We start from the raw sequence: 25,201 nt of genomic DNA, 5'->3' as shown, positions 1-25,201 counted from the left end.
GCTCTCTCTTGGGTTTCCCTCTTCCTAATCTTTGGCAGTCACTTTTTTCTCACCTGTTTCTATACTTTGACATTTCCAATTATTCATAGTATGTAGCCATTTTTATCACCTTTCATTTATTGTGTATATAAAAATCTACCTGTGTTCTTATGACTTGGCACCTCATCAAATGCTTTTACTACTGTTACATTGTCTGTGTGTGCCATACTCAGTAAGGAATATTTTGGTTGGTTCTAAGTTTTTGCAGTTGTGACTAACTAAAGCTGCTTTTACCATTTATGTAGATTTTCGTGTGAATGTACACTTTAGTTCATTTAAATAAATATCAAAGATGAAATAAATACCAGTGATCATAGGATCATTTGGTAAGAGTGTGTTTCCTTTTGTAAGCAACTACCAAACTATTCCCAAGGTAGTTGTACCATGTTGTATTTCTAGTAGTAGTGAAAGATGGTTTTGTGTCTTTGACATCATGTAATGTTTTCTTTGTTTTGAATTTGTATTCTGGTAGCTATGTGATGGTGGTGTCTCATGTTTTTCACTTTCCTAATGACAACTGATATTGAACATCTTTTCATGTGCTTGTCATCTATGTTTGGTGAATTGTATGTTAGATATTTGTCTGTTTTTTGTTTTTTTAAATCAATTTTTTAAAAAGTGAGTTTAAGAATTTTTTATTTTGAGTAGCTGTCCTTTATCCTGTGTGTTTTTTACCAACACCTTTCCATTGTGTGGGTGCTTAGTTTTCTTGTAGAACAGAATTTTATTTTTCTTTTTTCTGAAGTTTTAGATTTTTTTTTTTAAAGAAATGGATTAATAGGTATGTATATATGATTTGTGTGTCAGTGCTAGGGGTGTGTGCATGATTGGAGGACAACCTATAGAAGTTGATTTTCTCCTTAAACCATGGGTTCAAGTTATCATCATACTCAAGGCCATTTCTGTTTCTGTCTTTCCTGTTTTATATCATAGTGGTTTTCTATTGTAGGATTGTATGTTTTGTCTTTATATTTAAAATTAATTTTTAAGAGTTTTGTTTACCTTCTTTAGCCTGTTCCAAAGATATTTTACATGCAGCAGAAAGGAGTCGGATGGCCCTGATACTGTTGCAGAGATGAGGGCAGACACAGGCCTGTAGGATGCTCAGTTGTGCAGAGTACCAGAGTTGAGGGTTCTGCACAGAAAGAGCACTTGGGAATTTGCTTTGGGATTACTGTGAGGCTTTGCCTGAATGCTGTAAATCTCAGCAGCTGCCAGGAATAGGGAGGTGGAGAGAAGTTCTGCCATTGAAGTTAGATGTGGAGGTCAGAGGAACAGTGAGAACACCCAGAGTATCAGGGAAATATGTAGTTCCATGCTTCTATGTCCCAGGGCAAAGGATTGCATCAGGAATACATGATTAGAAATAGAATAGGACAGTTTATTAAGACAGGAGAAAGATTCCCAAGAATGGGCTAGAGGGAGGGGTAAGTTAAACAAAGACCCCTTTCTGCTGTTTTCTAGAAATTGTTTTTCATTATTTTCTAGAAATTCAAATTTAGCTATCTGTTACAATGCTATAGGGGGTTCTACTTGATTATGGCCAGAAGTTTTGTGTTTTTTTCCTAATGGTATAGGTATGTGATACATCATTATATTTTTGAGGCTATAAAAATAGACTTAGCCAGGCATGGTGGCTCACACCTTCAGTCCCAGCACTTGGGAGGCAGGAGGATTTCTGTGAGCTTAGGTCCAGCCTGGTCTACATTGTAAGTTCCAGAATAACCAGGACTAGATAGAAAGACCTTGTCTTTAAAAAAACAAAAACAAAAACAAAACAAAAACAAACAAACAAACAAACAAACAAAAACAAGCAAAGCAACTTTTGTCTAAAAAGGGTGACCAGATTGCTATTTTTCACAAGCTCTAAGGGAATAATTATATACATGGTAGAACACAGGCAGTATACTGTACTTAACGTGTCTTTATTGTGTAAGTATTTGCCTGTGTGAGTGCTTGTGCATGGTATGTGTGCCTAATACCAAGGATGCCAGAAGAGGACATTAGATCCCTGGACCTGCAGTCACACACAATGAGTTTATCATGTAGGCGCTGGGAACTGAACTTGGGTCCTCTGCAAGAGCAGCCTGTGTTCTTAACTGCTGAGCCAGTTCTACAGCACCTATGTTGTATATTTTTGCAGAATTTTTAATTTTAAAAGAGTTGTGCTGTTGGTTCAAGTTTAATATTCACTTTCTGATTACAAGAAAATTCCATAAAATTATTTTTAGACTTTCATACACATTGTTTTCTCAAAGACAATAATCATTCAGTGTTGGGCCTAAGTTAATTATGTTTTTAATTGTGGCTGTTACACTCACTACTAGTCTAGGGATCTGAACTGCATGTGTACAGATGTTCTGTTAATATTTGTGCTTAGTACCTAAAAAATAAGGACATGGATATGCTGTATGTAGTGTGATGTAGTGTTTGGTACCTTTTTGTTGGTGAAGTTGTTTTAATGAATGTGGCATACAGTTATTCATAATATAGTTCTTTAAGTATTTTGCACTGTTCAGAAGTATCTATTCATTGAATTACTTCATAAAATGGTTTTCTCACCCCTAATAGCAAGTGAAGCCTACTGGAAGCATAGCTAAAAGCGTGTATTCTTTCTAATCAGGGTTTAGTGAGTTCTGGCTCCCCTGGGTCATTTTTAAAAAGGTTTTTAAACACATTAAAGTGCAACCTTTAAACAATGCATACTTAAACACATACAAAATATGAAGGTTAATATTGGTCTCTGCCTCTCTTTTTCCCAATCTTGCAATAGTGTATAAGAAAATAAAACCTAAACAAGTTTTGATTATTAATAAGCATTTTTTTAATCATCAGATGAAAAATCACTGCTAGAACAGAAACCTTCTAAACCAGCTGCTCCTCAAGTCCCACCCAAAAAGCCCACTCCTCCTACCAAAGCAAATAGTTTACTGAGGTCTCCTGGAACAGTGTACCCAAAACGGCCAGAAAAGCCAGTTCCTCCACCACCTCCAACAGCCAAGTAAGCCTAATTTAAAATTAGACATTGATTACCTACCTTTAACCTGAATGTCTCTGCTGCCTTTCTAAGTTTAAATATCTGCTTCCCATACATTTATTTCCTTGTAGACTATTCATTTTGTTAAATGTTAATCATATATTCCAAATAAATGAACAAAACTATTTTTTACATTTCTGATCTTATGATCAATTTTAGGGTTAGCAGCTTATGTTTATGCATAGTTTTACAGAACAGATGGAAATTAGTATTCTGTTACATAAAATCTTTAATGCCTTTAAAAGTTAAATTTAACCTCCAAGTGATTTTTGCTTGTTTGATTTCTCATTTCAGAATTAATGGAGAAGTTTCTGCAATTTCTTCAAAGACTGATACTGAGCCAGTATCAAAACCAAAGCTAGATCCTGAACAATTGCCAGTTAGACCAAAATCAGTAGACCTTGATGCCTTTGTAGCCAGGAACTCAAAAGAAACAGGTAAGCCAGAATGGGCAAGATTAAAAAAGGATTCAGGTGGATTTTAGAATTTTAGATTTGAGTATGCAACTTGCAGATGTAAATAATGGCAACTAGTTGGAATGGGCTTAAAATTTAGTAGCCAGAGTGGAGACGTGAGGATGATAAGTGGGCAGAATACAGTCCTGTCTGAGCAGAGATTTCTTACTGAGAAACAGAAAATGAGCAAGACCGATAGACGTGCTCAGTGCTTCATTATGTCTTGACTGTTATGTAATGACCATATCGTTTACATTTGTCGGAGTTCAGTACATTTTGGTTTTTAAAATTTGAAAATGAGAAGCTTGAGAGATGGCTCAGTGGTTAGGAGTACGGGCTGCCTGTCCTTAAACCCACATGAGCTCACAACTGACTGTAACTCTAGTTCCAGGGGATCTGAAGCCCTCTTCTGGCTGCAACCTGTACCTGCATGCATGATTTTTAAAAAAATACTAGGATGACATAGATTCAGTGCTAGCAGTAGTTGTAGTTTATAAAGCTAAGAAATCTGGAGAAACCTGTTATCTACAAGAAAATATTTTTATTATCAGTAGACTTCACATTTACCAAATAGTGTTTCTTTAGATTTAGGGTTTTTTTTGTTTGTTTGTTTTTGATCATCTTGTGTTTGTCCATTCTTCTGGTTCTTTATACAGTGGGAAGGTGGAAAGCTGGAAGCACAGACATCTTGGTTAAGTTCTACCTTTTAAGAGCATTAGAGAGTCATTACTTTCTGGAAGTTTCTTATATTTCTTAAAGGACTTTTTCATGTATGTTTTTATTTTGTTTTTATTGTAGCCCTAGGAAACAGATGCTGTTTCCTCCATTTTATATAACAGAGTTAGCTATAGACACATCAGCACGCTCAATCACCAGTGAAGAGAATGCTACAGTCCTTGCATATGGATCAGTGCTCTGGTGCTCTGTAGAAAGTCTTAGGGTCATAGAGCACTGTTTGGCTTCAGGCTAGTATTTTAAACTTTAACACTAATTACACTTTATAATCATGTTTCCTTGTTTCATTTCAGTTTATCAGTGCAAAGGCTTCATCTTCAGTTCTTGCAATCAGTTGATTTTAGTGTTTTATGAATCCCTTTGTCATTTGAATCCTCCCTTCTCTAGATGGTGCTACATTCAGTACCAGTATTTGAGAATTGCAATCTATAGTTTAGAAAGGTTCACTAAAATATATTCTTTGTATCTTATTTGTTAAATTGACCTTATTTACTATTAAATAATAAATGAAAAATGATCTAAAATATCTATTTTTATAGACAGTAGTAAAATAGTAGACTTCTCATAGCTTATGTTTTTATATGTACTCAAAATGTAACCAGCAATGTGTTTTCAAAAAGTCATAATTGATGAAAACTTTGTCATTTATGTAAATTTAATGATTTAAATAAACATCTATTGGTATTATCTTTCAAATTTTCCCGATTTTTGTGATCTTTATCACAAAAATATTAAATTTGGTTACGTTCTTTTGGGAATTGAAATTTGTTTTTGCAATACTTTGTATCACTCTTGAATATCTGTTCTCTTTGGTTTTAAAGTAGTAGACGTTTTAAAACACTTGAGATGAAATAAGCTTTTGGCTTTTTTTTTTTTTTTTTTTTTTTTCCCCCCTTTGGTCCTGGAATTCAGGCTGGCCTTGAACTCAGAAATCCGCCTGCCTCTGCCTCCCAAGCGCTGGGATTAAAGGTGTGCGCCACCACTGCCTGGCACGCTTTTGACTTTTAAAAGAAAGTTTATTTATTTATTTATTTTTTATTATTTTCAATTACATGTATGTATGTGTGTTTCTGTCTGGGTATATGTGTGAATTCAGGTTTCTTTGGGGGCCAGAGATACAGGATTCCCCATGGAGGTGAAGTTACAGGTGGTTTGTGAGCCATCTCATGTGGTTGCAGGAGACCAATCTTGGGTCCTCTCCAAGAGAAGTGTGCACTCTATTTTGTTGATTAAGATAAGGTCTCTGTGTAGCCCTGGCTATCTCATAACTTACTATATAGACCAGGCTGGCCTCTACCTTACAGAGGTCCACCTGCCTTTGCCTCCGGAGTGTTCAAGCTTCTAACTGCAGAGCCATCTTTCCAAGCCCTCAAGTTTTCTTTACAGCTACCAGCAGTCTTTTATGATTTGTAGTAGAAATTGTTTGTTTAACAATTTCAAACTCATGGTTGGAAAGTTAAAAGCCATGTTTGTTTTATATCCATAGTGGTTGTTTACTCTTCATATAATAGACAGGCCTGGTAGAACACAGTTTGGAAAGTTAAAGTTTTTGGCTTAAGGTTTTCTTTAATAAGGAAACAGTGGTTTAGAGATACTGAAACTGTCACAACGCAGGCAATCAGCAGGTAACTTGTAAGCAACTGTCCTTGGTTCTTTTCACCTAACTTGGCTAACTTTGGTGGTGTGCCACACTTATGCTGTCTTCAGTAATTATCAATTTGGGGAATTAAGTAAAAATACTTTACTGAACAGCGGCCACATCCTTAGCAGTATTCTAGACATGGGTTCTTTGCTAGGATAAAAGGTCTCACTGATGGCAGCAAATAGCTTCTCTTATAAACATCATATCAAACAGAATTAGTCTGTATGTGTAACTTTGATATAGATTTCCTTAGGGAAAGATGGTCATGATTTTCGTGCCCATTTGTTTTCACCATGCCTGCTCCTTGTGTACCTTGAGGCCAGCTATTATCTATTATCCACTGGTAGTCATGTTGCCACTCAAATGCTTGATTTTTGAAGCATTTTCCATTTTGGGCTTTTCAGTCTGTCCTTATAGAAGTTTTCTACCTCTCTTGTGAGTTTTGGGTTGAATACAGCCTCAAATTTAGCAGTAGGATGGAACATAGTTTGTAAGTCTCAGAAAATGTAAACTAGGGCTGGAAAGATGGCTCCATGATGAAGAGAGAGCATTGCTCTTGCAGAACTAAACTGTGAGTTTAGTTCACATCACCCACATGGGACAGCTCACAACTTTTAAATAACGCAACATGAACTAGTATGGTATAAACCACACTCACACTGACTTCACTGTTGAAACTGTGGAGTTTGTTTAGTAGCTGATTGGTCGTAAGCAGGTTTATTCCTCAGATCATTTCTCTTGATTAACTTGTGAGCAAATGAGCGTGTTTATCTCTCCTTCTGGAACACGGGGTGGGGAAGTAACTGAATGATTTGTTCCTTCAGTGCCTCCGCATTTTCTAATCAATCTCATTCTGTTTCTGCTTTGACCTATGAAAGACTTGATTTCCTTACCTTATTCTCACAATTTTCTATTTATAGAGCTACAAATAAACAGTGAATTATCTATGGAAATATAGATGCTTAAAAAAAAAAAACCAAGTCATTCCTAGAATATTCATTTGCATTTCCTTTTTTATTTTAATGGCATGAAGTAATTTCTGTTCCCTCCAGTGTGTTCATATGTAGCAGGGCTGTAATTGCAGAGCTGTGGGGACCGTACTTCAGTTTCTTTCCTCAAATGCCTCATCAGAAATTAACTTTAATGAAATAAAAATAAATTTTAATGAAAATCTCACTGCCATTATCAATTAATTATAAGTTAACATGATAACTCTTCTACCAGCAAAATTAATTTTTTTCAATTAGTCTTAGAACAGTAGATAGAAAATTTACTAGAAGCATTTTACTTACATAGAGAAGTTCAGATGAAGTGTGCTTTGATATAAGCATGTTATATTTTGATTTTTTTCTCTCTGATAAATTCTTTTAAGATTAAAAGTAAATCTTTGTTATATATATGAGATTCCAAGGCTTCCATGATATTGTTGAATTATACTCTCTCTTACCATTATAGTTTATTTACTTTTCTTTGAATTTTTCTTAATACATATTTTTTCAGGAAGAATTTATGATGGAACTTTTTATATAAGGCAATTATTAAGTAGTAAACACATACAGTGAGATTTGTATCCAAACCAGAAGCAAAACAGTGTTCTTATTCCTAGTAATGGTTCTTTTGCCTAGAACATGGAGTTAACATTAGTGTCTCTCATATACACACACAAACATACATATATACATTCATACATACATACATACAGACAGACAATGAGAGATGTCAGATTGCATTGAATCAAATTTATAGTGGATTATTTAAATATACTTTGCTTTTTGGCATATTTTTATTTTATAGTGTCATAAAATTAAAATCACCTTTATTATTACTATAATGCACCAAACACTAGAACTTCACTAAATGATGGTGTAATTTTAGTTACAACTATCTTGTAAGATGCTAGAAATTGATTTGTACCCTTGGCCTCTTAAAATAGTAAGCTGTCCTTTTAGAAACTTCCTGTTGTTCAGCGAGTAACATAATATGGCTTAAAAATCTTAATGTATATTGAAATTGATAGTAATTTAAAATTTCTCTTTTGAAAGGCAAAAGAGCAAATCTATCTAATAGTACAGGTTTTGTGTAAGTTCAGATGGCCTGCGGTTACTAGACATTGAAATGCTTCTATTCATTCTACAACTGTTCTTTTTCTCCTGCTTTGTAAAATAATTTTTTTGATTTAGTCTTTTTTCTAGACATTCCTATCCTTGACTTTTCTTTCCAGATTTTGTTTCCTAGCCTGTTTGCCATGTTTCCTCCCTTCTTACGTGTCAGGAAATTATCCTACCCTTCTCCATTTTGGTAAGATAACAATTTATAAAAGAAATCAAAGTAGTATATTCAGTATAAGTAGGTGGTGCACATCAATCTTTGTAATTCTGCTGAAAGTACGTGTGTGTTTGTCTATTCTAACCCTTTTGGTTTTCCATTTTAAAATACAATCAAGTTCATTTTCAAAAACTTTTCTTGATTATAATTTTAAAATACTCTTGATAATACATCTCCAAAAAAATTGGCAACCATACAAATCAGACTTTTTTTCCTCATAATTGGTCACTTTGCTTGGCTTTTAAAAAAGCCACCCATGTCTTCCTCAGACATACAGAAGTGTAAGTGATTGTCAGAGTGACAGATGTGACTGTAGAGTTAATGCCTTTTATGCCATTTTCATAGTGTGAATCTGTTGTTAACTAATCATAGATCACATATCATGGCTTTAGGTGTATCATAAATCCAAAATGTGCACTATTCTGTTTTATTTGATATCTTAAATGGAGAACCTGAGAGAGTTTTAGAATGTAAAATTGTCTTGGTGTTGTAGCCCTAAATTGGATGTATGAAGGCATTTTTACATGAGTATGCTGTACTTTGTAAATCTACATTAAAAAAATTTACCCTTTCTGTTTCATTTTTCTTTGATTTCTTCCATATTTTTCTGTTTTTTTTTTTTTTTTTTTTCTACAAGTTGCTTACATATGCATTTGAAAATTATTTCTTTGGTCAAGATGATAGGGCTTTACTCTTCAGTCTTTTTATAGGTAACTAGTGCACATTTATTTAATATATTTTATACCAATTATTTTCTTTAATATATTTATAAACAGAATGGCATATGCTTATATTTAAACCAAACCTTTTAGATTATGTAATTTATTTTTCATTTATGTTACTTATTTTATTCTGTGGTTTGTTATATTCTATAATTGTAATTATCAAGATCAGAAAATTAAGTTTTTTTTTTTTTAAATTATAGCTTCTATTTTGATGTGTTTGTTCAGGGTAGAACACGCAAAACTTAATAGAGAGCCAGTCCTTTCAGTGATACAGTGCACATTTCCAAATGATGACTCTCTTTACCATGTATTCACCATCTCTCAAATGGACATTATGTACATCTGAGGTTGATAAAGATGAGTATGTTTAGGTCTAAAGAAACAACAGATCACTGAATTTGGACATAATAAGTGTCTGATAATTCTTGACAGCTGTCAGACAAATGCTAATGAGAAAGATGAGTCTCCTAGAAGATTGGGATACTTTGGCTATGGTTAATATGGTTAATATTCCTAGTTATCTGAGCTACAGGAAGTTAGACTGATCATGGCAGTATCTGGAATTTACAAAAGAGTTTTGTGCCATGAGTAGACATCTGAGTTTTGGAGTAATAACAGCTTGCTTAAGATTTTCTGGCTACCCTTGAAAACGCCAGGCAGTATATACAATTGTTTAAGAGGTTTGAATTACCGTATATGTCTTATATGCCCTTAAACACAAAGTATTTGGTTCAGGGTCAACTAACCTTTGATTGATGGCAGAAAAATAAATTAGTGTTCTATGTAGCATTTACACTTATTATCTGATTTACCTTAGATACATAATTAGCTATGATTTTCATATAATGTCTTCAGTTCTGTTTGTGTCCTGATTATAACATACTTATAGGTTAAGATAACTAAATCATAACTTCACTTTACATTGAGAGTATATGGAAAGCAACAGGGTATCAGATTCAGTTTAGGCCTTCAAATTTGATATTAGTCCACAGTGTAAAGTGTAAAATGTTATACATGTAAAAATTTTCTAAGTTGTAATTGTTCAAATAGATTTTTAAAAACGTGAGAACTTCAAATGATATCTTTTTATTCTACTGCATTACATCGTACAGATTCTTCTTATACGAACTAATCATTCATCCTGGCTCTATTGAAAACAGGTCTTACATGGTTAAAAGGTCTTTATCTGGTAGAGAGATTGAGTTTTTGTTTGTTTTTGTTTTTAATAAGAGCATGGGTATTGTTTTCCAAATGCATATATAAAGCACTGGTCAGTTTGTGAGCTCTTCAACTTAGTGGTGGCTTGTATTTAATTCATGGTGGAAGTAAAAAACCAGAAATAGATTTTTTTGCCCTTCAGAAGGAACTCTTAGTTAGTAATACTTATTTTTATTCTCTAGATAATGTAAATTTTGATGACATAGCTTCCTCAGAGAACTTGTTACATCTCACTGCAAATAGACCCAAGATGCCTGGAAGAAGATTGCCTGGCCGCTTCAATGGTGGACATTCTGTGAGTTTCCCTTACTTTAGAAAAACGTAGAAGAAAAGAAAGTTTTGAGATGAGAATGAACAGACTTAGGGTCACACCTAATTTTAAAGCTCTGGAAGACAGCTTTATGATTTTTTTATTTAAGAAAATGCAGGAAAAGAAGTATGCGCAGTTCAATAGGATATTGCCTGAAAGATTCCAGAATTAGAAAATAGAGTTGTCTTGAAGGCTGGGCAGTGGTGGCACATGCCTTTAATCCCAGCACTTGGGAGGCAGAGGCAGGTGGATTTCTGAGTTCAAGGTTAGCCTGGTCTACAGAGTGAGTTCCAGGACAGCCAGAGATACACAGAGAAACCCTGCCTCAAAAAAAAAAAAAAAAGGGGGAGGGGGAAGAGTTGTCTTGAGTCCACAGTCACAGAGCACAGGGACTTTGTTCAGACAGCACAGCAGCGTCAGTGAGCAGTGGGTACAGACTTCAGGAAAGGAGGTCCTTTCCCCACCTCTTGGTAATTTCTTTTGTAGTATTTGTTGTCATAGTTTAGTAACTTCTTTCCATGCTTTCTATTTGTTGTTTGAAATGCAAATCTACTTCACTAGAACACAGTTTATGACTACTGTGTTGCTTTAAAATTACCTCAGTGGAGACACTTTTTATTTTGATGAGGAAAGCTAGTTTTGCCTTTCAGATATGCAGAAGTACTGCTTAGCCTGACCTTATGTGACATCTTGTACACAGCAGTGAGCAGCAGGCAGAGCAGCAGCTAAGTGCTGAGAATGTTGACTGTTGTGTAAATACTTATGAAAGGGTTTTTTTTAAATTTTTTAAAAATAAAATCTGTCTTGATTTTTTTTTTTTCTTTTTTCTTTTAAATGCTTAACATTTAGCCAACCCAAAGCCCAGAAAAGACCTTGAAGCTACCAAAAGAAGATGATAGTGGCAACCTAAAGCCATTGGAATTTAAAAAGGATGCAAGCTACTCTTCAAAGGTTTGTTTAGTTTTTAAGATGTGTTGTAGCTATTATAATCACGAAATTTAGGATGCCCTTTTAGAATTTTTTTTCTCTTTTCCACCAAGAAATAAATTCTTACTAAAAATTGCATTATTAAGCTTAAGACACACTGTCCTCTCTAGCTCTTTTAAGAATAGAAGTACTTACCTTATTCTAAAGAGTGTGCTGTCTGTTTCATATTTCCAAGGCATAGGAAGTTGATTTTTACACCATTTAATTTTCTTATTAAACATATATTCAGGAATTAGTTTACATAAAATAATTTGGGGATGGGGCCTGCTTTGTTTGTTCTGAGATAGGGTCTCTCTGTGTGGCCCTGACTGTTCTGTACTGTCTTATGTTGACCAGGCTCCCTCAGAAAACTTGTAGTGATCATCCCCCTGCCTTCATCTCCATACGCATGCTCAGCTACTCTTCATAAAGTAACTTCAGCCTAATTACCTGTGAGAGTTAGCACATTGGAGTCATGGTTTGTCCACTCATTCTTTACTTGGTTCCTGGCACTCTGAAGCATTCAGTGTATACTGGACTAGATGTTTCTTTTCTAAAGTTATAATTTTTATTGAAGACAGTTTTGTTACAAATTATACATATACTTGAGGTGTGTTTTATTTGTCATTTTCATTCCAGAATATTTGGCCACTTCTTGAATTTAACAAATATAGTTAATCTGATTCTCTATGTTGTCAGCAGTCTCTTGAAACTTTTCTAAAATGACAGATTTTAGTGAAATCATCAGGTAGTCTATGGACTTAATTAAATTCTTCATAATCTCTTTTAAGTGTGGCTTTGGATATTTGTATCAATAAAGATTAAAATAGCACTTTAATGTCCATATAATTTTACTTGTAGATGCCTCACTAGACAAACAAGCCATTGGGTATTTTCCTTTCTTAAAAATAAAGCTACTAGAGATTACAGATTTCTTTTTTTATTGATCCCCCCCCCCCCCCAAGCAGTGAACACCAAACTACTTTTGGAATTTCTGTGTTTTATCATTTATTTATTTATTTTTTTGTAAATGTTTTTATTCTTTGAAATTTCATATAGTATAATTTGATTATATTTTTCCCCCTCTTCCCAACTACACACACACACACACACACACCCCTACCTCTTTTCCTTCCCACTCAACTTTACATTTTCTCTGTCTTAACAAAAGTAACTCACAAGAAAACAAGGAATCAAGTTTCTGTTGGCCAACTACATGTGAGCGTGGGACCTGCCTTGAAAAGTGCCTAATATACACTTGGCTCTACTCCATTGCAGAAAACTGATTCTCCCTTCTCCCAACTGCTGGTATTTACACACAACTTCTTTGCCAGGGATGCGACTGTGTGCCCACTTCCCCTTCTCTGAGCTGGGATTTTTCATGGCTTGAGCTTGTTCAGGTCCTAATTATACTCTTTGATGTCATCTATCACCCGTGGCTCCTATTACCTTTCTGCCCCCTTTTCTGCTTAGATACCTGAATTGTGAGGGAAGGGGTTTGACGTAGACATCCCATTGACGACGGAGTACTCCAAAGTCTCTTATTCTCTGTACATTGTCAGTTACTGGTCTGTGTCTTAATTACCATCAACGGCAACAAGCTTCTCTAATGAGAGCTGAGTGATGCACTGATCTGAAGTTCTGATTGGAACTTACACGGTTCAGGCTGTAAGCGATCCCACACCCACTCTAGTGGGTTCCACTTATCTTAAAGCAGGAGTTAAATAGTTCTTGTCTAAAATGCTTGAGGTCAGAATTTTGGAAAATTTGCAGATAAGTAATTATATATATTTTAGGACTGTGACTCAAGACTAAAATTTACTTGTTTCATGTAATTCTTTACCCACATTTAAGCATGCCTACTGTTTGAAACTCATTACAAAGTCTGGAGTAGAATTTTTAAGGTTGGGGCTTTTCAGATTAGAAGTGCTTGGTATATTCTGCATTAATTGCTTGTATTTCTGCTGTAAAAATATTATGACCTGGGAATGTAGCTCAGTTAGCAGAGTGATTCCCTGTTATACAAAACCCTGGGTTTAATCCTTAGTACTGTATGATCTGTAATCTCAATACTTGGGGGTAGAGGGCAGTATAGAACTTTAATAGATGAGGATCTGGAATTAAAAACCAGCCTGGGCTACATGTGGTCCTGTGTTAAAATGAAAACCAGAACAAAACAATCTTCTGATTAAAATATAATATTAAATATAAATATAAACACAAACATAATGAGAATTTTAAAAAATATTTTTCAGCCATCTCTTTCAACACCTTCAAGTGCTTCTAAAGTAAATACAGCTGCTTTCCTAACTCCATTAGAACTCAGAGCTAAAGCAGAAGCAGATGATGGGAAAAAAAATCCCATGGACGAACTTAAAGCCCAAATTATTGAATTATTGTGTATTGTGGATGCACTGAAAAAGGATCATGGGTGAGTAACTCTTAGTTCCTTCAAAGTGTCCTCTAAGATGTACTTTTAGGCTTTGTGAACTGAAGCCCCAATTTCCTAAGTATGCAAATGCATATCAAAGGCATTTATTTGTATTATAGCACTTTCAGCAAAACCCTTGATGGGAAATTTTGTTCCAGTAACTCAGTTCTAGAAGGTCTGTGTGTACCTATGTGCTAAGGTCGGAGCTGGCCAGGCATAGGTGCTAATTAGTCTTGAAAATACTGATAAAATTGTATTGGTGTTTTGGGTATGATCTAGATCTTCATACTTAACTCTTGGAGGACTTTAACCCCTACATCTGTTAGGCTTACATCAGGTGGTTACAAAATGAATGGGTTCCAATCCACAAGAGATCTCTAACAACCCCCAGCTCCCTACCCTCACATCCCCACTCTCCCATTAACTCTGAAAGTCCTTGTTGTTTGTGTAGTATTATGGCTCAAGCTCAGAGTGTGGTGTTAATGCACTCTACTACCATTGACCTATGCTTAAGGTCTGAAAGTTATAAAGTAGGATATACCCTCCCCCCATAAAGTTTCAACTTTAAAAGAAGTTTAAAAGATACCCTATTGCAGACCCCCTTCTCCTTTTTTTTATTAGATATTTTATTTACACTTCAGATGGCATCCCCTATCCCCATTCCCCCCCACCCCCCACCCCCCTTAGGAAACCCCTATCCCATGTCCCCTTTTCCTTTTTGCATTTATACTTTTTTTAAAAAATAATGTTAATCATAGGCTTTATAAGTTTGGAATTGTTCAATCAGAGGTGTAACCCACTGACCAACCTAGATATAACAACTATCTTTGACTGGTGGAGATACATGAATATCTGCCTCCCTGTCTCCCCCCTCTTTCTCTCTTTCATCACCTAGCTTCTCCTCTCCTTCTTCTCCTCCTCTTACTCCTTTTCTTCCTCTCAGTATTCCTCCTACATTAGCTCCTCCTACACATCACCCTTCCTGTTAAAATGAAACTTTTCTCTCAAAATACAATTAGAGCATAATTATGCCAATTTGTACCAGTGAGGTACAGGATAGTCCTAATACCCAGTCCATCCTTTTGTTGACTAACTAGCACCTCTGTCATCTATTCTAACTAAAACATTTAGTTCTGAACCTGGCTTTAGGATGAATGTCAGCTGACGACCATCCACTCAAATCTTTTCTCTTATTGTAAATAGCTGTAAGTTTTCAACCCCATCAGAAATCCAGAATGACTGAGTTAACTATAATTGTGGGAAGCACAAATCATAGTTTCTAAAACTTAGCCAATTTATAGAGACCTCTGAACACCTTCAAAATGTTGGAGCATCTGTTCTTCTGCCTTCTGGCCCAGGATCATCTGACAGACTTTAGTGCTGCAGAATTATTAAGGACTGATTACTCTGTCTAAGCAGACTATTTTGCAAGTGTGTCCTTTTCTGGACAGTAATTTGTCTGTAGAAGGAAAGTGGCAATTCTTGCCTAGTGGCTGTCTCACCACAACTGGAGTAACTCCAAGGATGCTCAATTTCTTCTTAGAATTCAATATAGGAAGCTGTCCGGAGCAGACAGGTCTCTAATGAAAATGAACATTAATACTGAAATGTTTGTCATGTCAATTCTAAGGATTTCTGATGTTTTGAAAACCAGCTATCCATGTAAGGTAATCTGGACTGTTGCCTGTTAACTCCACTCAGCTATTTCTAAATAAAACATAGAGAACACCCTTCTAATAAACTCCAAGTCATGAATTTGCTATAGTCCCTTAACTCACAGGCTGACCATCTCAAATCAGTTAAAAAAAGTTAAAGAAGGACTGGGTCTAAGCTTTGTATTCCTAAATGTGTTATACTGGTACAATGCCTATGGGAGTAACAATATTCATCTCACTCTTATATCACTAAGAAGCTCATGCCAATGAAAACCTTAAAATTTGTAAACAAAGTAAATTGGTGCCATTTAAGAATTTATATCTTCATCTTGATATTAATTATACAGATTTCTACTAATAGGTTATGGCTATGCAATAAACCCTAGCTAATCCTCTCTATTCCGACAAAACCACTACTTTTCCCTAGAGAGACAGCCCAACATTTACCACCTTAGTCCCCATGCCCAGGGAATAGGGGCGCTGACTCATCATTAGCTTCTTCAAGGTGATTATGGGTGTTGAGATATTAGAAGAGGAGTGGGGGGCGGGGGGAAAGCAAATTGACAATCCTCTGATGCTGTGTCTTCGCTGCCTCCAGATGGAATTCCTGGACCTCAGAGGTTTGAGCGGGTCTGCCCAGCTTGCTTGTTGAGTAGATACACCAAGGCTGATCATTCAGCAGGCCTCAGACTGGAAGAGGGGCGAGTGGCGGAAGGGGAGTGCTAGCGCTGGCTATGGGTTCTATGGAGCCCCCAGAAAGTGTCTGGCAGTATCCGGGGTGCACTCACTAGCTGGGTGGGCAGAGCCCCCTTCTCCTTTTGATGAACAAATCAGATTGCGCAATCCTGTGTGTGTGTATGTGTGTGTAAAGCTATTTGTCTCATAATTGCAGGTTTTCAGTGTCAGGGTCTGCACTCAACCTTGTATCTTTGAATCTTTGATTGGTTTATAGATCTGTTGATACTTTAACCATAATCTTGCCAAGGTTCCGTGGATAAATCAGATGAAAGCTCAATCAGTCTAACTAAACTGAGGATGAGTATTCCATCTCATATGTATACGCCCACTCTCCAGAAAGATTTCTTGGACATATATATTGTAAGATATAAAATTTATGCCTAGACCCTGAGTCTAATTTTAACTATTTCTTTTTTAATTTACACCAGGCTTAGAATTCTGTTTTTTTTTTTTTTTTTTTTTTTTTTTTTTTTTTTTTTTTTTTTTAAGTGCTATTAACAGTATAAAATAGGGCCTGGTATGGTGAACGCCTTTAATCCCAACACTCTGGAGGCATATGCAGGGAAAAAAATCTCTTAAGTTCAAGGCCAACTTGAATGACAGAATGACTTCCAGGTTCTCCCAGCCAGGGCTATGTAGTAAGACTCTGCTTCAAATAACAACATAAATGTAAATTAAAAATAACAAATGGGAACAAAATTTTTATTTAGAATAACTACTAAAAATGCATGCATTTTCAGCATATATGTTTCAGTGTATGTATACATATATACATATATAATCTATATTTTTCTGTGTATATATATGTATATGTGTGTATATATATATATATGTCTTGTACGCATCATAGATTATCTAATGAATACATTATGATTATAGAATTTGTCATTTGATATGGCAGGTCTTTCTTGGGTACTTTGATTTTTGAAAATTTTTTTTATAGACCGTACTACATACAGTAGAAGCTGTATATTTATTCCTCTTTAAATGTTGAAGACCACTCACCAATTGGAAAACTCTCCTGGTTTAAAGTTTGTTGTTTTACACATTTGATAGCAAGTGTACTCCTTTGAGACAGTGTGTCATGTACCATAGTCTGGCCCTGTACTCTTAGATTAATTATGACCTTGAACCTGATCCTCCTGTCTCAATTTCCCAAGTGCTGGAATTACATGTGTGTGCCACCACACCTAGCCAAATGTAGGATTTTTATTGAAGTAGCAATTGCAGACATAAATTGCCTGTATGTTTTCTTAAATTGTCAGTAGAATGAGTAAGGTATTATTGTGTATACTTTTTTCCAAATTTTTCCAAAGATTACTTTCAACATCTCAAGCTGATTTGGAAAAATGAAGCTAGATGATGGGGTTTATTTGAAGATCTAAAATCAGAGGGCAATAGCAAGGGTTGATGATTGATACGCAGAAATTTACAGTGTGTACAGTTCTGAGGAATGGCTGTCCCTGCTGGTACTGTGAAAGCTAGCAAGTAGACACGAAGCTTCTAGGCTAGAAGTAGCTTTATTTCTCTTGTTCTGATGACTCAAGTCTGTGGTATCTTCAGCAGTAGGGCCTTGCTGTCAAGTTCTGAAGGGTAATGAATAGCATCGGCATTAGCTTGTAAGGTTTGGGCTGGGGAGGTCTGTGAGAACTCCAAAAGAGATCACCAATTTCTATTACTGAACTTTTTTTGTTAGCATATGGTATCTAGTAGGGTCATTGTTTTATTATAGGGTAAGTCTATTTTAACTCTCTTATTTTAATTTATTTTTATTTTATGTATGTAAGTATTTTGCCTGTGTATATGTGCCCTATGTGCATACCTATACTCTGAGAGGCCAGAAGAGGGCCGCAGGTCTCCTAGAACTAGAGTTACAGGCATTTGTGAGCTTTCATGTGGGTGCTGGAAATGCATGTCTCTAAATGCAGCAAGTATTCGTAATCACTAGGCATTTCTCCATCTCCCCTCCACAACATAGTTCTTTTTGCTACAAATGTGCGTGCGCGTGTGCACACACACACACACACACACACACACACACACACACACCCCTATGATTTTAAGTTTCTGTATGACTTTTTGAGTGGTCGTCAGTGTTATTAAATTTAATAAGGAGGAATGAAATAATACAAACGACGTGTGTGTGTGTGTGTGTGTGTGTGTGTGTTTATGTAATGTCTACAAAGTGTAGAGGAGGATGTCAGATTTTTCTGGAACTGAAGTTATATGTGGTTGTAAGTCACCTCTTGCTAGTGCTACAGACCAAACTCAGGTCTTCTGGAAGTGCTGGTTTTTGTTTCTTCAAACCTTATACTGAAGTACTCAAACTAAACAGTTTGAAACTTTTCTAAATTAACATGGTTATTGTTCCTAGAAAGTTTCCCTTTGTATGTTGTTTGTATGTATGTGTGTAAGTTAAAGCTTCAGTTACTATCTGTGAAATAGGGCGTTTAATGGTAAAACTGAACAGTAATACTTTTCCTTTAGGAAAGAACTGGAAAAGCTACGCAAAGAGTTAGAAGAAGAGAAGGCCATGCGAAGTAATCTAGAGGTAATGCATTTCAGTTTTGCAAAGTGTGAGGTTTTGGTTTTTCCCTCTTTCAACTCTGTGGTTGGCTCTGCTACAAATGATGCTCTCCTACCTCAGATGAGCACTGCACCATTTTATGGTAGCAATTGCTTGAATTTCTTGTTGACTGTATGTATTCATGCAGTTTAAAAGAAATTGTTTTCCTTGTTGTTTTGATAATCGCACATGGGGCCTTGTGCTTGCTAGGGAATCACTCAGACCTAGAGCTGTAGTTCCAGCTCTGTGATAGCTCTGAGTCTTAACTCTACTGTGTGTGAAGCACTAGGTGTGTAAGGGGTGTGAGTGAATAAATACTGGTGGTGTCCCTTGGTCTTCAGTTCTCTGAGCTTCTCTGAGTTTCTTTTTCTCTTTTTTACCTTAAGGGGCAAGCAGGCTTTTGCCTATCTGGGTTCTGGTCAGCTTGTCCTTGGGATAGTCAGACCCATTCTGCCTGGGTTGGAGGGAGGGAAGCTTAGCCAGGTGCAGGCAGCATCTTGTTTGGAAGTGAGTGCACTGGCAAAAAGCACACACCCTGGAATAGCTTCAGAGAAGAGGGTAAACAAGGGCTATTTAAACCTTTCAGGGGGAGTGTAGGTGCTTCCAGGGTAAGAGTACATCATTGGTCAGGGCCGTGGCATTCTGGATGCCTCATTTGCTTGAAGAGGAATTCCAGGTGCTGCTGGACATGACCTTATAAGGGAAAAGGAAGTTTTTCTGGCTGTAGGAGACCGTCTCTGGCTAGGCACAGGTGATGGGCACAGGGCTACTTCCACCAGGACATGCAGGCTCAGGATGGAGTGTGGGGGTGGGGTGATTCTGTTCCTGCTGATCTCAGGATGAGAGTTCTGAGCTTGGACATACCTCAGCCCACTCTTGCTCCAGGTCTGCTCCTCTCAGCCCCATGGCTCGATGGCCCCACAGCTGTGGCATTCACTTCCGTTTGTTATTGGAGAGGTGACATTAGCTTTGTGGTTTTGGGGAAAGCTGGAAGTTAGACTTAGTTTCTTTAACTTTTCTCCTCATTTTTCTCTTCAGCCATGTCTTTTCAGGGCCTTCTCTTCCTCTGTCAGTACCATCATCCTTCTTCTACTGGAATTTTTTTTTTTTTTTTTTTTTTTTTTTTTGTTTGTTTTTTTTTTTTTTTGAGACAGGGTTTCTCTATGTAGCCCTGGCTGTCCTGGAACTCACTCTGTAGACCAGGCTGGCCTTGAACTCAGAAATCCGCCTGCCTCTGCCTTTCAAGTGCTGGGATTAAAGGCGTGCGCCACCACCGCCCAGTGCCATTTAATTTTCTTATTAAATATATATTCAGGAATTAGTTTACATAAAATAATTTGGGCATGGGGCCTGCTTTGTTCTGAGATAGGGTCTCTCTTTGTGGCCCTGACTGTTCTGTACTGTCTTATGTTGACCAGGCTCCCTGTTTGACTTCTTGAGACAGGGTCTTACTATGTGGGAAAGCTGAGCCTTCAACCCACTGCAGTATTCCTGCCTTGGCTACCTGAGTACTGGGATTACAAACATGTCCCTCAGCCATATGCATTTTAGATTCTGCTAGCTGATGGCAGCTCTGGGTTCCTACTTCAGCTTCTGGAGTATGTCACAGTTTTCCATTACCACCTTGTAAAAGGTTTTCTTGGTTTAGTGGTTCTTCGTTCTTTCTAGTTTCTCTTTCCATTACTTTTTGAGAGATTTTTCTTTTCAGTGTGTTTGTGTGTGCCTGTGCCTGCCTTGCTTTTCTTTCCATATTTATTTCAAATGCTTGTGTTACTTAGCATTATTCTAACTAAAATAAATATATTTTTTTCTCATTCCTTTCTATTTAGGAACTAACATTGTTATATTTTTTACTGACTTCTTATTCAACAGTATGAATTTTGCATTCTAAGGAATTAAGAGTTCAGTATTGAAATACAAATTCCGTGGCTGGAAAGCATGGTCATGTGGTACAGATTGGCTAATGTAAACGTTGCTAAAGGTGTTTTATGTTGTTCAATTTATGTTTTCAGGTGGAAATAGCAAAGCTGAAGAAAGCTGTTCTGTTGTCTTGAGGTGGTGTGGACCCAGGGTTGCTAATGCTGCATGAACCTAACTGACTTGTTAAAGACAGCAGGCGGTGTTGTGATGAGGACATGAACTGTGATATCTTCGGAAAAGTTGGGGGTGACAGGTTTTTTTATATATTTTATTTTGCCAATATGAAAAAAGAAGAGGCCTTATTTCTTACTGTGCTGGGATTGCAAACATTTCTATTGTTTGCTTGAAAATACTACTGAATCTGTATAAAAAGGAAAGAAAGTTCATAATAGTTTTTTTATTGAAACTTGTATTATTTTTTAAAGAGTTCTATACTATAAATATCGTAATATCTTTACAAATAAGCTGTAAGATAAACTATTTGAGGACGGGTTAGCTTTATAGTAGAGTCACTGCTTTCCTGTAATGCATAGGGCATGAACTGTATACATACACTACTACTACGCGCGCTCGCGCGCACACACACACACACACACACACACACACACACACACACACACTCTCATACACACTTTCCTTTTAGCTTCTTACCCAGGATTACACTGTTGTGCCTGTTTGTCTGCAGTGCTGTTTGTACTTTGGGTGATAAAATAGGAGTTTCTAGTTACCAGGTTTCTCACCCATGCATATTTAATCATTAATGAAATAATAACTATAAATCCAACTTCTATAGTGTTCTATTATGCTCACACTATAGAATTCATTAAAGGAAGCTAGTTAAACTGTACTGGATTAAGCTTGAGAAAATAGGAGCTTTGTTCTAAATTCATGTGGCCTAAGAGATCTAAAAAATGTCATGCTAATTATTTGTGCCTAGACACTGCAGCACATGTGGAATAGGTAAACGCCAGCCATATTGTTGTATTCTTATGCTCATTCTACAGTCATAAATATTATTCATTTTATTATTTTGTATTTAATTCATTGTACCCTTCCTTTAATTTTCACTAATGATAATCTTAGAAAACAAAGCCTCTAAACCCAGATATTTTCAAAATTCCAGAATAATGTTCTGTATTTGCAAAACTGTTGTGTAAACACTCAGGTTTTACAGACATAATTTATCTAATAGAACAAACTAACTCCTAGAGATATTTTGGATTGTTGCTTAGGTAAAGTGAAAAAGAGTGTTAGCATTTCACAAGTAGTAATATGTGGTATGTAATTCAAATATAATTGACATATTGAAGATCATTCCATAATGGATGCTGAGCCATTTCTTTAGCATCACAATAAACAGTTGAACATCTTAGGCTGGCTAAACCACATTCAGGGTGGTGTGGCTATAGACCAGGTGAACATAAAAATGTTGTATCTGTAGGGCAACATGTTTAAAAACACAAAGGTTAATTTTAAAAAGTGAAATATTTTTATTTGTTAAAAAAAGTTAGGCTTTAAGCTTTACTTTAGAAAATAAATGTCAAATGGTAAGTTATCATGCTTCTTAAAAAATACCTTTTCTTTACATTTTAATCTTAAAATAGAAAAGTGTTTTAAAGTCTGATTTCTTGTGTTGCTTCAAGTAAAATAGAACTGAAGTAGAAAATAATAGAATTGCCAACACAAAGTTACACTTGATTAGCTAATGGGGAGAGCTAATTGTACATAGAGTGTACATTTTAGTTTTTTTGACACAGGGATATATATATATATATATATATATATATATATATATATATATATATATATATATATATATATATATTTTCATATATTCATTCATTCTCCCAGGCTGGACTTAACCTTGTGGTTTAGCAAAAATGGTCTTAAACTTCCAGTTTCCCTGACCTCTGCCTCCCAAGTGCTAGGATGACAGGTGTGCCCAGTCTGCCTAGCCTTTTTAACCATTTCAAGTCTGAGCTCATCTAATGAGAGGTTATTGATGAACAAAATTGTTCTGTTTTATTTTTAAGTGATGAGTCAAATGAAGCATTTGCTTCTTATTAATGTAATGACAGTCCTCAGGTGACAGTGTCCTCACCCTAAAAATCACTTCTAGTTTCCCCACATCCTAGAAATTATCTCCTACATTCCCCATTGGAAGGTTTGTCTCCACCCACACTGCTGGAAGGGAAAGCTCTAACAATTCAAACTGTGTTCTTTTCCCAATGAAGGTTATTTTAATAAAAAAGTAACATACACATTCAACAGTAGGCAAGTGACTATGCTTTCTGGACAAATATGTAGCTCATAGATACTAGGTAAAATGTAAGAAATTAGAAAAGCAGATAGCAGAAAAATGGATTTATGTGTTGGTAAACACAAGAAATATAGAAGCACAATCCCTTATTGTATACTAAATTTTCATTTGCAGTTTGGTTCCGTTCTGGTCTACTATGTATCACTGACCTGATTGGTGTGATCTTGGCCCCAGCAACACATATATTTTAATGCTTATATGCTATTAAAAGGTTTATTTGAGCCATGTATAGTGACGACATGCCTGTAACTTGGAGATTAAGGGAGGGAAATCATGAGTATGAGGCCAGCCTGTGCTGCATAGGGGCCCTATGTGCATGAGAAAGGAAACAATGTTCCTTTGGTGGTGGTGGGTATTCACTAGTCCACACAATCAGAATAGCAGTGAGTCATCCCTACATGCTTTTGCTTTCTCAGTCGGAATAGAGAAGTCATACTATTTTCCATGTGTCTATTTTCTTTCTGCCCTTTACAAATTAGTTAAGAAAAAACAAACAAGCTTGAACTTACTTAAAGGGAAACCAATTCCTTTAAAATAGCATTTGCCAGTATTTGCCCTTGATATAGGAACTTTTACTATTTCTAAAGTTGAAGTTAGAAAATGATTAACAACAACTTTACGTAGAGGCAAATCTCTCTTCCCCCAATATTAGTGTAAAAGACAGAATTGAATCTGTCATTGCCAAATTATTAGTGAATGTATAGTTCAGATTTGCTGGTCTTTGAAACATAGCACTACTAAGTTTCTAATGGGATTTCAATGTTATTTTGGTGTGTTCGTGACCACTAAGCTTGCTTCTTACTATAAAGGTGTTACCTCTATACAACTGTATAGGACTTCACAGAAAATCAGAAGATGCAAAGAGAGAATAGGCTGGTCTTAACAGAGGACTCCTTACACTCCTAACTGTGATCACAGACAAGAAATGTTCTAAGTGCTCTGTAGATTTTTTGATGAATGTTTTATGCTTGCTTTTAAACTTGAACTGTATGAGCAGAATGAGACAATCTTTACAATCAGAATTGAGAAGTGTTACAATTGAATGGCCTTGTGCTGTAGCAATAAAATGACCAAGTGCAATGACTTTAATAAAATCATCTTTCAAAAGTTGCTGCTATTATTTAGTTAACAAAATTCTGTCCTTGTTTAGCCTACCTTGCCTTCTGTTTGTTAACTGTTATGTGATACAGTTGATGTTTTGACAGTCTAACATTCCAAAGTCTACATATGTATTTTAGAATCTTAGAATAGTATATTCATTTTTTACAGGTGCTGTTAAAGGAAATGAAAGAAGCATGCTTTTCCCTCAAAAAGAAAAATTTATAATAAAAAAAAAACCAACTGTGCTGCCACTGTGTCAGTTTTCCCTGGTTATTGCTTATTTTAGTTAACTCTACTAAACACGACTGAACACCATGACCAAGGCACTCATAGATGAAAGCCTCTGCTTCATGCGTTCAGAGAGCAGAGTCCATGATGGCAAGGCAAAAGGGATAACACAGGAAGAGCTGAGCTCACATCCTGATTCACAGCAGGAGGCTGAGAGAGGTACCCCCACAGTGACACACCTCTTCCAACAAGGCCACTCCTAGTTACAAAAGCTGGGTATCAGACACTCAAATATGTGTCTATGGGGCTATTATTCAAACCACTATGTCGATCCTCACGTGCTGTATTTTTAAGGAAGATGAGTATTATGTGTATTAATTCAAGCTTTCAAAAAGAGAGAGAGAAGAGATGCTGAAGTTAAAGCATTGGAAAGTCTGGCTGGATGGCTTTACTTCACCATTTTGAGTAGCTGTCTCATTTGAAACTACTTAGCTCCTACCTCACGGGATCAGGGAAGAGGTTGAGGTCTGTGAAGTGCCCTGTTGATTGGTTGGCACATAGTTGGACTGAAAGAAAAGGAGGTTGCCATCTTACTTTTTTCAGAAACATTTTAAAGTGTTGGTATGATGAGGACGAGGTAAGATCTTTTCCTTTGGTTTTGAATACAGCACTTCTTTCTTTGGGGGAACTTCTCATTTTGTGGGATTTGGTTGAAGACAAGTGACCTTTCAGAGAATACTTAGGTCAACTTCAGCTGGTCAAGGACTGGGATTTTACAGAGTGGAAGTAA

The 25,201-nt window shown here is 36.2% G+C and overlaps 1 protein-coding gene across 3 annotated transcripts in view; it reads left to right on the top strand.

Annotated features, from left to right (window-relative positions):
• Cd2ap (CD2 associated protein) overlaps positions 1–21,153 on the top strand; it is a 70,075-nt gene extending 48,922 nt beyond the window's left edge. For all 3 annotated transcript variants that reach the window (XM_034521713.2, XM_076915235.1, XM_076915233.1), the window contains exons 12-18: positions 2,875–3,040; positions 3,371–3,513; positions 10,359–10,471; positions 11,336–11,437; positions 13,708–13,883; positions 18,764–18,827; positions 20,855–21,153. In XM_034521713.2, the coding sequence (XP_034377604.1) occupies positions 2,875–3,040; positions 3,371–3,513; positions 10,359–10,471; positions 11,336–11,437; positions 13,708–13,883; positions 18,764–18,827; positions 20,855–20,896 (806 nt within the window). In that variant the 3' untranslated portion in view covers positions 20,897–21,153. The remainder of the gene's footprint in view (positions 1–2,874; positions 3,041–3,370; positions 3,514–10,358; positions 10,472–11,335; positions 11,438–13,707; positions 13,884–18,763; positions 18,828–20,854) is intronic.
• The last annotated feature ends 4,048 nt before the right edge of the window (positions 21,154–25,201 follow it).

This window comes from Arvicanthis niloticus, chromosome 17, assembly GCF_011762505.2.
Source record: "Arvicanthis niloticus isolate mArvNil1 chromosome 17, mArvNil1.pat.X, whole genome shotgun sequence".
In the NCBI taxonomy this organism is placed as follows: Eukaryota; Metazoa; Chordata; class Mammalia; order Rodentia; family Muridae; genus Arvicanthis; species Arvicanthis niloticus.
The sequence above is the reverse complement of the archived record's forward strand: the minus strand, read 5'-3'. Positions and strand labels throughout refer to the sequence as shown.